At 32.0% G+C, this 13,679-nt stretch overlaps 2 protein-coding genes across 4 annotated transcripts; both read right to left on the reverse strand.

Annotated features, from left to right (window-relative positions):
• Positions 1 to 229: 229 nt before the first annotated feature.
• LOC145120687 (uncharacterized) lies at positions 230 to 6,793 on the reverse strand. 3 transcript variants are annotated; one of them, XM_079056488.1, is made up of 9 exons: positions 6,456 to 6,793; positions 6,249 to 6,341; positions 4,320 to 4,424; positions 1,689 to 1,782; positions 1,360 to 1,607; positions 1,126 to 1,257; positions 949 to 1,042; positions 769 to 857; positions 230 to 583 (listed from the first exon to the last, which is right to left on the reverse strand). In XM_079056488.1, the coding sequence occupies exons 1-5, from the start codon at positions 6,509 to 6,511 to the stop codon at positions 1,581 to 1,583; spliced, it is 375 nt and encodes a 124-aa protein (XP_078912614.1). In that variant the 5' UTR covers positions 6,512 to 6,793; the 3' UTR covers positions 230 to 583; positions 769 to 857; positions 949 to 1,042; positions 1,126 to 1,257; positions 1,360 to 1,580. The 3 variants fall into 3 exon arrangements, with proteins under 3 accessions (XP_078912614.1, XP_078912613.1, XP_078912615.1); XM_079056487.1 differs by having other exon boundaries at positions 949 to 1,257; XM_079056489.1 differs by lacking the exons at positions 6,249 to 6,341; positions 6,456 to 6,793 and adding an exon at positions 5,000 to 6,203 and having other exon boundaries at positions 949 to 1,257.
• Positions 6,794 to 12,726: 5,933 nt separating this feature from the next.
• LOC145119106 (protein AGENET DOMAIN (AGD)-CONTAINING P1-like) lies at positions 12,727 to 13,679 on the reverse strand. The gene is made up of 2 exons (XM_079054737.1): positions 13,466 to 13,679; positions 12,727 to 13,404 (listed from the first exon to the last, which is right to left on the reverse strand). Exons 1-2 carry the CDS (start codon positions 13,493 to 13,495, stop codon positions 12,964 to 12,966), a joined length of 471 nt encoding a protein of 156 aa, XP_078910863.1. The 5' UTR covers positions 13,496 to 13,679; the 3' UTR covers positions 12,727 to 12,963.

Below are 13,679 nucleotides of genomic sequence, written 5' to 3' on the forward strand. Positions count from 1 at the left end.
ACATGTCGTCGGGATAGTCACTTTATGTTTTTTTTTATTTACAGATTCTGTTAATTACCATTCATGTTTGTTTAACAAATCCAGACAATTTGCAGCATATATCCATAATAAACAAACATTCAATCAATATTATTAACACATATTATTCAAATTCAAGTCTATTACATACCAAAATGAGATACAATAAACTAACATTGTTCAAAATAATACAAAAAATTAATCATCATATTCTTCTTTCGTACCCTCGGTTTCCTCAATCTCGCCGGTTTATTGAGAGGTAGTTCCTCATAAGTTGGGATTGAATAGAAATTTAGGAATTGGTGGTGGTTGGAAGTTAGGAATTGCGGCCGCCAACTAGTCATTATATTGTTGTGTATATTGTTGCATTTGTTTGGTTAATGCAACAAATTGGGAATCACTTGTACTTTGGGATTAAGATTGGGAAGATTTGGAAGCCCGCTGATTTGGATTAGACCTATGTTGTTGGTTGGTTTCTTTCACACTCCACGAGCATGTCTGTGTCTCGTCCAGAGGGCACAACGGAGACATTCTTGCTCATTTATATCTTCGCCCTCCCCGACCTCTGTATGCATTTTACCATACTTTTCATGGATCGTTTCCAAAAATAAAGAAAACAACAAACATACAATAATTAAAACAAACAACTAAATATAAACACTAAAATAATAATAATATACCTTAAATAAAAAACTATAATTAATAATATTAACATATTTAAACAACGTATTAATTCCGTTTATTACTTACCCAATCGTCTTGCTTTTGACTTATACACAAACTCGAGCCTTCCTTGAAGCGCATCTGTCTCCAACCCTCAATATGTTGCGGCTTCAGTCCTTTTTGTTCCCATAATAAGCCAAAAGCAATAAATGTATTTAAAAAAAAGTGTTAACAACAATTTTATATAATAGAAATATATTTTGTTACCTCTAACCGACGTCTTTGAGCATATGACCTACAACCATGAGCACTTGTATGTGGAAGTTTTGCCCTAGTACCTTTATTCTTTTCTGACATACGTCTATATCTCGGGGTAAAAAAAAACAAATGAATTATGTCATTCCAAAAATTGACATCCAAATTAGTCGGTGGACGTCTTCTTACAGTTTCCACGTCCGTATATTCGTCGACCCTGTCAAAATGTTTTTTCGGATCATGCTTGTTATCTCTATACGCTCTTTGCATGTCAGCTTGGATACCTGCTCGAATGGGTTCCCACAAATCTGTACCTAAAACCTGTCAAGATCAAAATAGGTCTACAAAAAACATATTTGATTTGTAAAAGAAATATTTAACAAGTGTAAAATTCAATACATATAAAAAATATTGTATACTTACTTCTAATTCGTGATATATAACATCTTTGTACTTGACAGGAACACGACGCCAAGATGGATAATGCAACGATATCTTTTCTCCTACCTTATTTGAGATCAATCTAACTAATACTTGCCCATTATCCCATATGAATCTGTAGGTCTCCCCGGAGGTATCAAGGGTCACGACTAAAGGGTTCGTACTGTTATCGTCATTCGCTTCATACAAATTTAAGTTCTTTCCTAGGCCATGCACATTCTTCGGGTTTTCTACATTCACACATAGAATTGGAAATTTAGTAGTTTAGAACATAAAATATATCCAATACGTAAGAATTTCATGTAACTTACAAGATTTACAACCCGATGGTAAACTGTGTGCGCCCCGGTGTGGAGGTCTGGCCCCACCACCTCCTCAGTGTACCTTCGTGACATTTGCTGACATCTGTTTAACAAATATTATAAACATTCAAAATATATAATAAACATACTTTAAACAAAACGTATAAGCAGTATTAGAAAATTTAACAAATATCATGAGCAATCAAGATATATAATAATCGTAACGTATCGTCAATCATAATCATCACTAGATACAGGTACAATATTATCATCGATGTTATGGTTTTCGTTATTTATATATTCATAATTATCTGATGAGTACGTATCACCACCTTTATCATCATCGTTGATGAATTTTTCATCTTTTATAGTATGATCAACATTCTTCCTAGCAACCACACTTGATTCGTCAACTTCACCAAAAGTCGTCTGCATATGCAAGGTGCCTAAGTCGACAACCAAGGTAAAACCAGTTGATCAAACGAACTATCTATCCATTTATAGTGTGAGGCTGTAATTTTGCTCTTCGGGAAAGAAACTCTTAGTAACTTTACAAGTTGGTCAAAAGAACTATTTGTCCATTTATTAATCACTTTAATATGCAACAACTTTGACAGAAAGTTTAAGTAAGATATCTCACAATCAGGGTATAACTCGGTATTGAGCTCTTCAAACAAAGCATCCAATTTCGGGTCTATACCTCATCCCTCCTCATCTATATTTTCTTTATTTGTATTTTGTTCCACCATAACTTCATTAATTACACCAAACATCTCATTGGTTGTTAGAGTGTTTATTCTTAGAGTTGAATTGTAGTCTAAATCCGAAGTAGTATGATTCTCATCGTGATGATCCCATAAGTATATGATTCTAGAAACCCACGGTCATGTATGTGGGCATAAACCGTAGGCAATAACTGTCAGTGCACATTCACATACCTTTTTCACAGACAACACACTTTGCCTTCAGAGTTGACATGTTTCTCAGCAATCTCCATAAAGTGTTTAAGACCTTCCAAGAATTTTGGAGACATTCGGTTCTCACCACTCAAACTATTATCAATCGTTATTACTGTTTCATTATTAAAAATTATATTATATACATATTTATTGAAAGTTAGATTGTATAGTGGCTATAAAACATAAGTTAGAGTTCCAAGTTTACTCTATGAGAAGTAAAAATCTGACATAATTGATAGAGTGTTCACAAGTATATAAAGAAATATATAACTGAGAAGTAAAAATCAGACGAAATGGATTGAGTATTCACAAGGGTAAGATTCTAAACCCAATTTTTAAATACCTTATCTGATATGTGGATGTGTATTGCATGATTATTTGTTTGATAAAAATTCGACAACATTTCCCCTTAGCTCCCAAGTATATAAAGAAATATATACCTGAGGAGCAAAGAGAAATTGACAACTAAATTTTTCTTAAACAAACAGTAATGCAATACACATTCACATCCTAAATGAGATAAAGTATTTAAAAAACAATCCCAAAATGGGGACAACCCGAATTAATTTCTAAATCAATTTCGGGCGAGTATTTATGGGCTATTGATGATTATAAATAAGAAACTTAAACTAAAAATGAATGATTCAACGTGTTTTCATAATTTTGTTAATTATAGCATCATACTTTTTTTTGTTAATTATAACATCATACTTCTGTTAATTATAGCATCATACTTTTGTTTTCTATTATAGCATCGTACTTTTAATAGCAACGTTTTTTATTAGTTTGTTTTCTATTATAAATATAAAAAAGAAATGAAAATAGAATGCTTTAATAAACATAACCAATAGAAGTACGTTGCTAATAATAATCTTTGTAGTTAGGTTTTCTTTAATAGCAACATACTTTTATTAGTTTGTTTATTAAAGCGTTCTATTTTCACTTCTTTTTCATAATTGTAGTATTTATAACATCTTATTTTTGTTTTTTTTAATTATAGCATTGTACTTTAAATATTATTTTATTTTTTTCTATTATAACAATTTACTTTTGTTTTTTTCAATTATGACATGGTATTTTAAACAATCGTATTACCTAAATAAGCTAAAGTCATAATGATTACAATTAAGTCATTAACAAAATTAAGCACTTTCAAACCATATTATCATAAAAATAAAAACATATTAAACACTTACCTATTAAGCACTTTATAATACAAACCAATAGCAACTATTCATTAAGCATTCACTTACAAAACAAATTAAGCACTTATCATGAAATAGAAATACATTAAGCACTTATCATAAAATTAAATACAAACACTTTAACTTATCAATTAAGCACTTTATCACTTCATCTTATATGCACTCAAACTAATAAACCTAAACAACCAGCACAATCATAAATGTATACAATACATCCAATTCCAATTCCAATGTCTTACAGTTATGTAATATATCTAAATGAGGTAAACTAATAAACCTAAGCACTTTACATTTTATACATCCAATTCAACTTTCATACAACTATACAATACACCTAAACACAAAATCAAACAAATTATACCCAATTTCAGTTTTATACAGTTATACAATACAACACAATGAGCGTAAACATGAGAAAAATCAGATTTCCAACCAAAATTAGAAAACAAGAAAAAAAACAGAATCTGGAACCTTACCTCCGGCGGTGTAGGTTGCGAATTACCAGAAGGAGCTCGCCGGAAGGGGATGTAAAGACCGACGGTGGTGAAGGGCCGACAATGGTGAAGGGTTGTGAAGGCCAACTGGAAAAAAACCCAAAATTGGAGTAAAAAACATGAGAAATCACAAACAAAAAAGAAAATAAGGACTAAAACCATTATATTTTGCTTCGTTATCTTATTAGGTGAAATTTGTGAGAAAACATTCCCTTTATTCATGGATACAGTCATTAGATATATAGATGCACACCCGTTGTTCAAAAATAATTAGAACATCGTTTAATGGGAAAAATATATAAAGAAAACATTCATACTCTTCAGGCGCTTACCTATTCTCTGTAATGGTTAAAACCATTGTACTCTTTTAAGTTTTAACCATTAAAAAAACTTTGTTTTGATAACCAGGTTCTGAAAAGAGTGAAATACATAAAAGAAGAACATATTCTCACATTTTACGAACGAAAGTTAACCAAATTGCAATGTCATTTTACTTATGTAATCGTGTAGAAGTATTCTTTTTAAGAGAATCTCTCTTCCAAAACTATTAATGCAGAAATAAACATATTTGAGAATTACCAAATTTTCAGCAGAATATATAAATATGATTGCATCAATCTCTAATAACTTTAGTAAATGGTGAAGATAAAAGGGTATGTTACCTCAAACTATTCTCCTTCATGATAAAGATCACCTTGTGAGGTGAATTTTGGTTTAGTCTGATATTTGAAAAGCTGCCTTCACAAATAATTTCAAGATCCATGCATGTAAAAGGCTTTGAAAAAGACATGTTATGATTAAGCTACTTATTTTTCTCCTTCTCAATATGAACCAATAAAAGGAAGAAAGAAGAGAGTGTATTTGCTTACAAATTGAAGTATTTACCCTAGCTTCACAGTCTCTTTGAAACCAAAGGACTCAACATAGGTTAGATCCATACCCAGATCAACTAAATCAACATACACATATAGTTAAACACACACACACACACATTCAGTTTGAGAGATAGTGGTGGTGGGTTTGTATATGTATGCCAGAAACATGGGCGAGAATGGAGAAAATGGAACACATACACAGAGACAGGAAGATGGCAAATGTACACAAGATCACACACAAAGATGGTCCAAATTGGCTTCGGGCCACTGAACTTGTGTGCGAGCGCTCGTCCTGCGGGCATGAATGCACCACCGGTCGACCAGAAAAGTTCAAGGACCTTTTTTGCAATTTTTCCTTTTGGTTAACAGTTACAAAAACGAATTAAGAGCAATTAATCATAGATTTTTGTTTTGATTTCTTGATTAATTTTCTTATTTAAATTGTGACAGTTACGATTTCGTTTTAATTACATCGGTTACATTGGGTAGTATATATACAACGTCTATGTGACTGATTCATGACACCGGATGAAACGAAATAATTCTCTTCCTCTCTTACGCTTCTGCTTCATCTTTTCTCTCCTGCTGCAACCAATGTATCATCCGGGCCAAGTGAGGGTTCGAGAAATCTAGAAGAATTGCTTTCTACTGTTGTATCCTAGGAAACAAACACCCATATAGGGCGAATTTGTTTTAAGGAAACTGTGTTAAACACAGGCCTCAGTCAATAATTTTTCGGATTTTGTTCTTTCGCACAGTTTTGGGTTATATTTTCCTAACATTTATTTCAAGCTGCAGATACTAATGTACAAATTTACAGTCCACATAAGCCATAAACCATCAGGTACATAGATAAATGACAACAAATCACATAAACAAACAAAAAAACATCAATACATAGCAATTGTGTTGAACTTATTAGAAGAATATGCATGCAAGATTTCGTTCGTGCATTTCATTAAACACTTATTGTGTACGTGAAAGGTCCAATATATTCAAGAGACCAATAAATATGAAGAAATAAGCCAACACATACCAGAAACTTAATAAGCGAGGATGTTTCCAGCGAGACGCTGAAGATGAAGTTTCTTGTACAATTGCACCAATATACAAATTAGAATGATAATGCCTATAACATTTCAAATGAACATTATTCTTTATCAACATTCCAGTATTATCAATATTCCATTTAACAGACAAATTGGTAATTTGAACTCACAAAAACCAAGAAAGAAAAACCCACCGTTCATCCAGTTTTGAGGAGTTTGGGACCTTTTTGACTGAAGAAAAACTCACCATCCAGAACTGTAAAAGTCAGAAGCGAGTGAAGAGAAAGGGGGTGTGTTATTCTTGTTCGTATCATGGAGTTGGAAACTTTGTATGTTGGAGATTGAACCTGGTTATAGGGAAAAGAGAGATGGATGTGTAACAATGGAGGTGTGAAGGTGGCTGGCGATGGTGGAGTAAAAATTCAGATAGGATCGAATTCACCTCTTTAAGCGATTAATAGAAAAGAGAAGTGATTTGAAATTAGGTTTCAATCAAAAATATAAATCAATCCGTTTATCTCGTCAATTTGCAGATATAGAGGGATGTCAGTGCGCAACTTACGGCCATAATTTTGGGATGGGTTTGAATTTTGATTTTGATTGTAACATTTTATGGAGAAGAAGAAAATGGGTGAAGTTTGAGTGGGAAAATAAGATCTAGGTGTATAAGAAAGCGACACGTGGCAAATAAGGGGTATAATAAGAAGACAAGTGGCAAGTAGATGATTCTTTTATTAAGATAAGATATCTTTAACAATAGTTTATTTGATTTTGTGAAGCTTATTTGACCGTAAAGGTTCGCCAGATTTTTTTTTACTGTGATGTTCTTAGTATTTAATGTATTACACATGAACATGATAAGAAAACCAGAGAAATTGACTTATTAAGATAATTAACTTTTCGGTTTGTTCACATCTAGGTAACTATCCTTTTTTTATATACATCTAGGTAACGAATTTTTTGGAAGTGTTCACATATGACCATTATGACCGACTATAGTAGATTACATCCAGTCATATGTGAACACTTCAAAAAAGTTTGTTATCTAGATGTATACAAAAAAAATAGTTACCCAGATATGAACACACCGAAAAAATAAGAGTAAATTACTTGAATGATCCCTGTGGTTTGGATAATTTGAGTGTTTGGCCCTTAACTTTTTTTTTTAACTCGGATGATTTCTACTGTTTATTTTTGTTATGCGTTTGGTCCCTGTCTTACCACAAAAGACTATTGTGCCCTTTTTAATTAGTTTTCTTATTTATGTATTCATTTTTTTATATATTTAAAAAAAAAATAGACCCCACATATATGTATCTCCTCACCCTAAACCTGAAACCACATTTGAGAAATTTAAGTTGGGTCCCACCAGTCACCGTCCCATCTCTCATCCTCATCAACTTCTATTTCATTTCCATCTTTAGTGACACCGACGTCTTCACCATCCCTTCTTTTTTCGATCCTTCAACTCCGACGAACCAACACCACAACCCACTGTCACTTCATTGAATTTTCCACCACCACAACCCAATATAAAGGTTGTGGTGTTGGTTCGTCGGAGTTGAAGGACTGAAAAAAAGGGATGATGAAGACGTCGATGTCACTAAAGATGGAAAGTAAAGAGAAGTTGAGAAGGATGAGAGATGGGATGATGATTGTTGGGACCCATTAAATTTCTCAAATGTGGTTTCAGGTTTAGGGTGAGGAGAGACAAATATGTGGGGTCTATTATTTTTTTAAATATATAACAAATAATTACATAAATAAGAAAATTAATTAAAAAATAAGTTAAAAAATGGCACAATAGTCTTTTGAGGTAAGACAGGGACTAAACGCACAAGAAAAATAATCATTGGGGATCATCCGAGTTAAAAATAAGTTCGGGACCAAACGCACAAATTACCCAAACCATAGGGACCATTCGTGTAATTTACTGTTACCTTGTTGGTTTGTTCACATCTAAGTAACTATCTTTTTTTTTGTACACATCTAGGTAACGAACTTTTTGGAAGTGTTCACATATGACCATTATGACCGGATGTAACCTGCTACAGCCGGTCATAATTGTTATATGTGAACACTTCCAAAAAGTTTGTTACCTAGATGTGTAAAAAAAGATAGTTACCCAGATGTGAACAGACAGAAAAGTTAATTACCTTAGTAAGTCTATTTCCCAGAAAACTATACCTACATACATGGTAATATGAAATATAGAAAAGAGCCTTGTAATTTGTAAATTCATAATAGGTGTGTGTAATATCCTCATGTAACTGTAACCTACGAGATTTGGGGTGGTAACCCATGTGGTAGCTCATATAGAAATATAGACTTTAGGAGTGGATCACATCATCACAATACAAAGTAGCCCAATGTTATGGAAAAAGATTTAAAACAGTAAAATTGGTGAACAATGAAATTTGTGTTTGCATCTTAGGCTATGGGTATGCACCTAACATGGTGTGCAAGTAATGTCTAGCTAGGGTTGATGCACCAGATTTTATACCCACGTGAGACGTGAGGTTGAGAGTTTGATTCCATTAAACTACCTTTTGCAGTGCCACATGTGGAGAATTTTTCCTGGAAATCCCTATGGAGGTTGGGTTTGCCCTTTAAATGAGCTCGAACCCGGGGTGCTCGCTGAAATATTGCGAGTAAGCTTCCACTTAATTTGTTTGTCGTTTTCAAATATCTAACAGGGTGTGTTATGTCTATGAGGTAAATGTTATAACATGTCCCCCCCCCCCCCACAAGGTTATGTTGATGTGGAGTTATGGAGTATTAATGGTTGGTGATACGGTAGGTATTTACAAGATAAGTGGTATGAAAGTGGTGTTAATGTGGCGCTTGGGTGGTTGAATTCTTTTGTGTTATGGGTAGTGGGTACACCCACTGGCCTTAGACATCTACAATGTATCATTACAAGTGTTAAGTGTAGACTGATGAACCGAATATACTGTTTATGAACAAAAAACCCCTATCAAAGGGCTTCTAACCCAGCGTTATTTGGTATTGTCCTCCCTCCTTGAGTTTGAGGGTTCAAGTCTCGTCATGGACACAGGACATATGTGGATTTAAGGATGCTGTTTCAAAAAAAAAATTAACAAAAACCCTTGTTATTATGATTTTGTGAAGACAAAAAAAAATTAATAAAAACCCTTGTTGTTACGACTTGAATTTGTGAAGACTTGAGGCGTAGTATTCGACTTGTCACTTGCACTATGTTTTGATATTTATGATTCATTCCCATGTACTTGTTTTTTTTAAAACATGATGTTATTTGTACGTAAATATAATAAGGATTTTGGGGAACTTTTCCACGATATTTGATTATGATTTGCTTGTTTAAAAACATTAATGAAAATTTTAAATAGGTTCTATGAAACGTGTTTTTTAAAATCCAAAAAATTAAAACACTTAAAATTTTCAATAAATATCAGTAATAAATATAAGTAACATCATAGAAAAAACATTGTTACTGTGAAGTGTGAACCACAATGAGTATTTCTAAAACTTTATGGGCAAGTGGCATCCGTTTTTGCAACGCCTTCCTTTAACATGCTTTTTATAGAAGCATTATGAGGATGGATATAGGTAACAACCGTAGGGAAATCTCCAATAAAATCCTAATATTTTAGGTCATTTTATGATTTAATCCCAAATTAAGTTTCGTTTATAAAAAAATGACAAAATACTGGCTAAAATTTCAGAATAACCGTCTGTGGCCGGTTTCACGGATTTAGCTAGGATTCTGGTTTTTTTCGTTAATTGAACAAAATTTTGGGGTTTTTCCGTTAATTGATCAATTATCCTTAAACTTATTGATTGTGAATTTCACTCATCCACATCTCAAACTACTACTCTTTTCCGTTTTTCACTTTTTCTTATTCGCCTTTCCAAGTTGTAAGGCATGCATGTATATATAATTAACTTAATCCTTATGTTTTACATATCTTAATCCTAAAAGCTTTGTTTTATGTGTTTAAAATGTAAAATAGTTTACATATCTTAATCCTAGACTTTATTTTATGTGTTTATAAGGTAAAATGGTTGTTATATTAGACACACTTAAAGATTTTGACATGAAATATATTATGAATTATCATTTATGTCCTAGTTGATCTTAAACCGACCTCGTGTCAACACCTTCATTTTCGTGTCAATCAATTTATTTTCATGTCAAGTTGATTTGTTTAGAGTATAACCTTATAAGTATGTTGTTTCGTGTTAGATTAAAACACTAAATAAGTTGAAAGAGTACAAGTTGGAGAGGTGGATAAAAAAAAGTGAAAAACAGCATTGAGTAGTAGTTTGAGACGCGGATGAGTGAAATCATATCATCATATCATACTATATTATAAAGGAAGCATTTTTCCTTTCACCACATTCATTTGAAACTCCCATACTTTTTTCCTTTCACCACATTCATTTGAAACTCTCATGACTTTTCAATTTCTTTCTAATAATAATTATAATTTGGTTAATAAGATTAAATAAATATGAAACCTAAAGTGTAATCATATATAAACTAAATTTCAATATTAAAATAATATATTTGCTTCTACTAATAAAGTTATGTTTCTTAACTTATAACATATTATACTTAATTTATTAGTTTTAATATATTGTTGGATGTAAACCATTATCATTTTAAAAATACACTTTTGGAACAATTTGTATAAAATATTTAAATTATTAATTTGAATATAACATTACAGGGTCAACTTAAATATAAGTTTTAGTTTAACTTTAACAACCCAAAGAATATTTTGTAAATAGTTAAAAGTGATTAGTTGTAGTGTCTTTCTAACAATGATTATAAGTTGGTTAATAAGGTTAAATAAATATCAAACCTAAAGTGTAATCATAAATATACTAAATTTCAATTTTAAAATAATATATTTACTTCTACTTATAAGGTTACAAAGTTATGTCTTTAACTTTTAACATATTATACTTAATTTATTAGATTTAATATGTTGTTGTATGTACACAATTATCAGTTTAAAGCTACAACTTTTGAACAGTTTGGACAAAATACTTAAATTGTTAATTTAAATATAACATTACAACGTCAACTTAAATACAAATTTCAGTTCCACTTAAAGATATTTTTATAATCGTTAAAAGTTTTCAAATAAGTAGCTTAAAAAAACTTACGATAACAATAGTTAAAAATAACTATATATAAATGACAATTTGTTACCTTTAAAATCAAAAAATAATGTTTGATGTTTCAAATAATTATAATGATAGAAATTAAAACATTAAGCAAATAAATTTTAAAAAATTCATTAACAATAACAACTATAAATAACATTAAACCATATATTATATTTAATTTTATTCATGTGTAACTCGTAGATAGAAATCATTCAAACGATTAAGATTATGTAGTTATAATAGACGTATATAATTCAAAATAATCAATATATTATATCAATTTAGTATACGAATTATTATATCAAATTTAACAACAACGTTATTGCTATATTAAAAAAAACATATATTTGTAAAAACTTCAACTATATAGTTGTTTCTGCGCAACGCGCGGGCATTCGCCTAGTTTATAATAAGTTTAAGGATAATTGATCAATTAACGAAAAACCTCAAAATTTTGATCAATTAATGAAAAAACCCGGAATACTGGCTAAATCTGCGAAACCGGCCACGAAGAGTTATTCCGAAGTTTTAGTCGGTATTTTGTCCTTTTTGTAAACAAAAATTAATTTGGGATTAAATTGTAACCAATAACTAATATAGACCGACGTGTTCGAGGATTTAGCACGGAAAACCGTTGGTGGTATCAAATTTGTCGAACCACTTCAAGATTGTTTAGGTGGGCGGAAAGCAGAAAAGTTGAACATTGTGTATGTTAAATAGTTTTCCTAGTCGTTAATATATCATATGCACAATTACTAAACAATGTGCAAACCAATAATTTATTTTAAGAAAGTGTGGTTTATTTTCTTGGAACTCCAACAGCTTATAAAAAAGGCCAAATGACACCCTGCGATTTACCTTACATAATGGGCACTAGGGTGTGTTCAACATAGTGGTTTACCCTTTTCTTTATTACACCAAATGACTTTGCGAAAGGAGTTATTTCGTAGACTATTAGTGAAATACTTGTTACTTATGCATGACAAAAAAATGCATAAAGATCAAAATCAATCATGAGGGAGCTACTCGTCAGAAAGCTATCACGAATTCACTTTTGTCAGAAAGAAAAAAAAAATTCTTCCGAATTCCATTGTCATTGAAACCATCTTCCTACACAGGATATCAGCCACAAAAGTTACACTAAAGATCGCATTTGGCAATCAATACCCTCCGTTTTATAGTTGTAAAAATTGTACATAACAACACAAACATATACATAATTACGCCATTGCCATCACCTGCATTTCTAGCTCAGAATACAGGTTCTATGTCAATTTCTCTACTTTTCAAGATTTGATCAAAGAGTAAAAGAAAAGTCGTTGTAGACTTCAGATTTTATTAGGAGAACTTTATAGTGAAGTAAAGAAACTCTCTTAACCCATATTTGTGAAGATGAGATGTAACCAATGAAAAGACACTAATGCCCTCCAAAATACAAGATGATCCTTAATGTAACCAAAATAAGAGACCTAATCTGTCAACAAATACCAATTCTTGTCCTACTAGATTGTCAAAATAGTTAGCAGAAAGGAATAAAACATGCTACTTCTTGAAAATATCTACCAAATTAGAAGATACCCATTTCCCAGAGATCCATTCTTGATGTCGCCTCAAATCAGATTGTTTAAACACCATTTCCTCATCCGTTCCCCTGAAGTAAACCTCATATTTCTGTTTGCCGATAACTTTAGAAATCACACCCACCCACCATCCATCGTTGTACAGAGCATCAACTTCTTCAAGCTCATAGTAATGGTCAACAGCTTCTTGACCAGGATGAGGACGTATGTGGTTGCTATCAACCACTTCTGTCAAAAAATCTGTGTCTTCATCGTTCCTCAATGATTTATACTGAATCATCAAATTTCCTGAACTTACATGTTCAATCACTGTAGCAGCAAACCAAGCACCTTGGAAACCATCTTCATCACTGCACACTTCCACCAAATCCCCTTTCTTGAATCTATCCTTGTTGCAAGATACCTGCGGAAAATAAAGGAAAATTATGAAACCATTGACGCAAGTTCATGAAAGAGTTTATTACCTTCGATTGTTCATCCTCAAATGTTGTCATTGATTTTAGCTTTCAGTATTATGTCCAATTTAATCGAAGAAACAATTTTGGAGAAGGATTCAGCCGTGAATGTTTCAATTTCTAAAACCCAATTTTTGTTCGAGAGTTCATATGGGGAGAAAGAGGAGGCGTAGGGCTTATGTCAAAACCCTTATTTAATCCGAGATTAACCGCAAAGGTGATA

Source organism: Lactuca virosa, chromosome 6, assembly GCF_052849685.1.
Source record: "Lactuca virosa cultivar CGN04683 chromosome 6, Lactuca_virosa_CGN04683_v6, whole genome shotgun sequence".
NCBI lineage: Eukaryota > Viridiplantae > Streptophyta > Magnoliopsida > Asterales > Asteraceae > Lactuca > Lactuca virosa.

Bases quoted from the DNA above. Each gene is read 5' to 3' on its own strand.
- LOC145120687 (XM_079056488.1), bottom strand. From the start codon at position 6,511: ATGGTGAGTTTTTCTTCAGTCAAAAAGGTCCCAAACTCCTCAAAACTG. The intron at 6,342-6,455 runs GTGGGTTTTTCT...GAAATGTTATAG, and splicing joins TCCTCAAAACTGGATGAACG to GCATTATCATTCTAATTTGT. The intron at 4,425-6,248 runs GTATGTGTTGGC...GTTTTTTTCCAG, and splicing joins CCTCGCTTATTAAGTTTCTG to TTGGCCTTCACAACCCTTCA.
- LOC145119106 (XM_079054737.1), bottom strand. From the start codon at position 13,495: ATGACAACATTTGAGGATGAACAATCGAAG. The intron at 13,405-13,465 runs GTAATAAACTCT...TATTTTCCGCAG, and splicing joins TTGAGGATGAACAATCGAAG to GTATCTTGCAACAAGGATAG.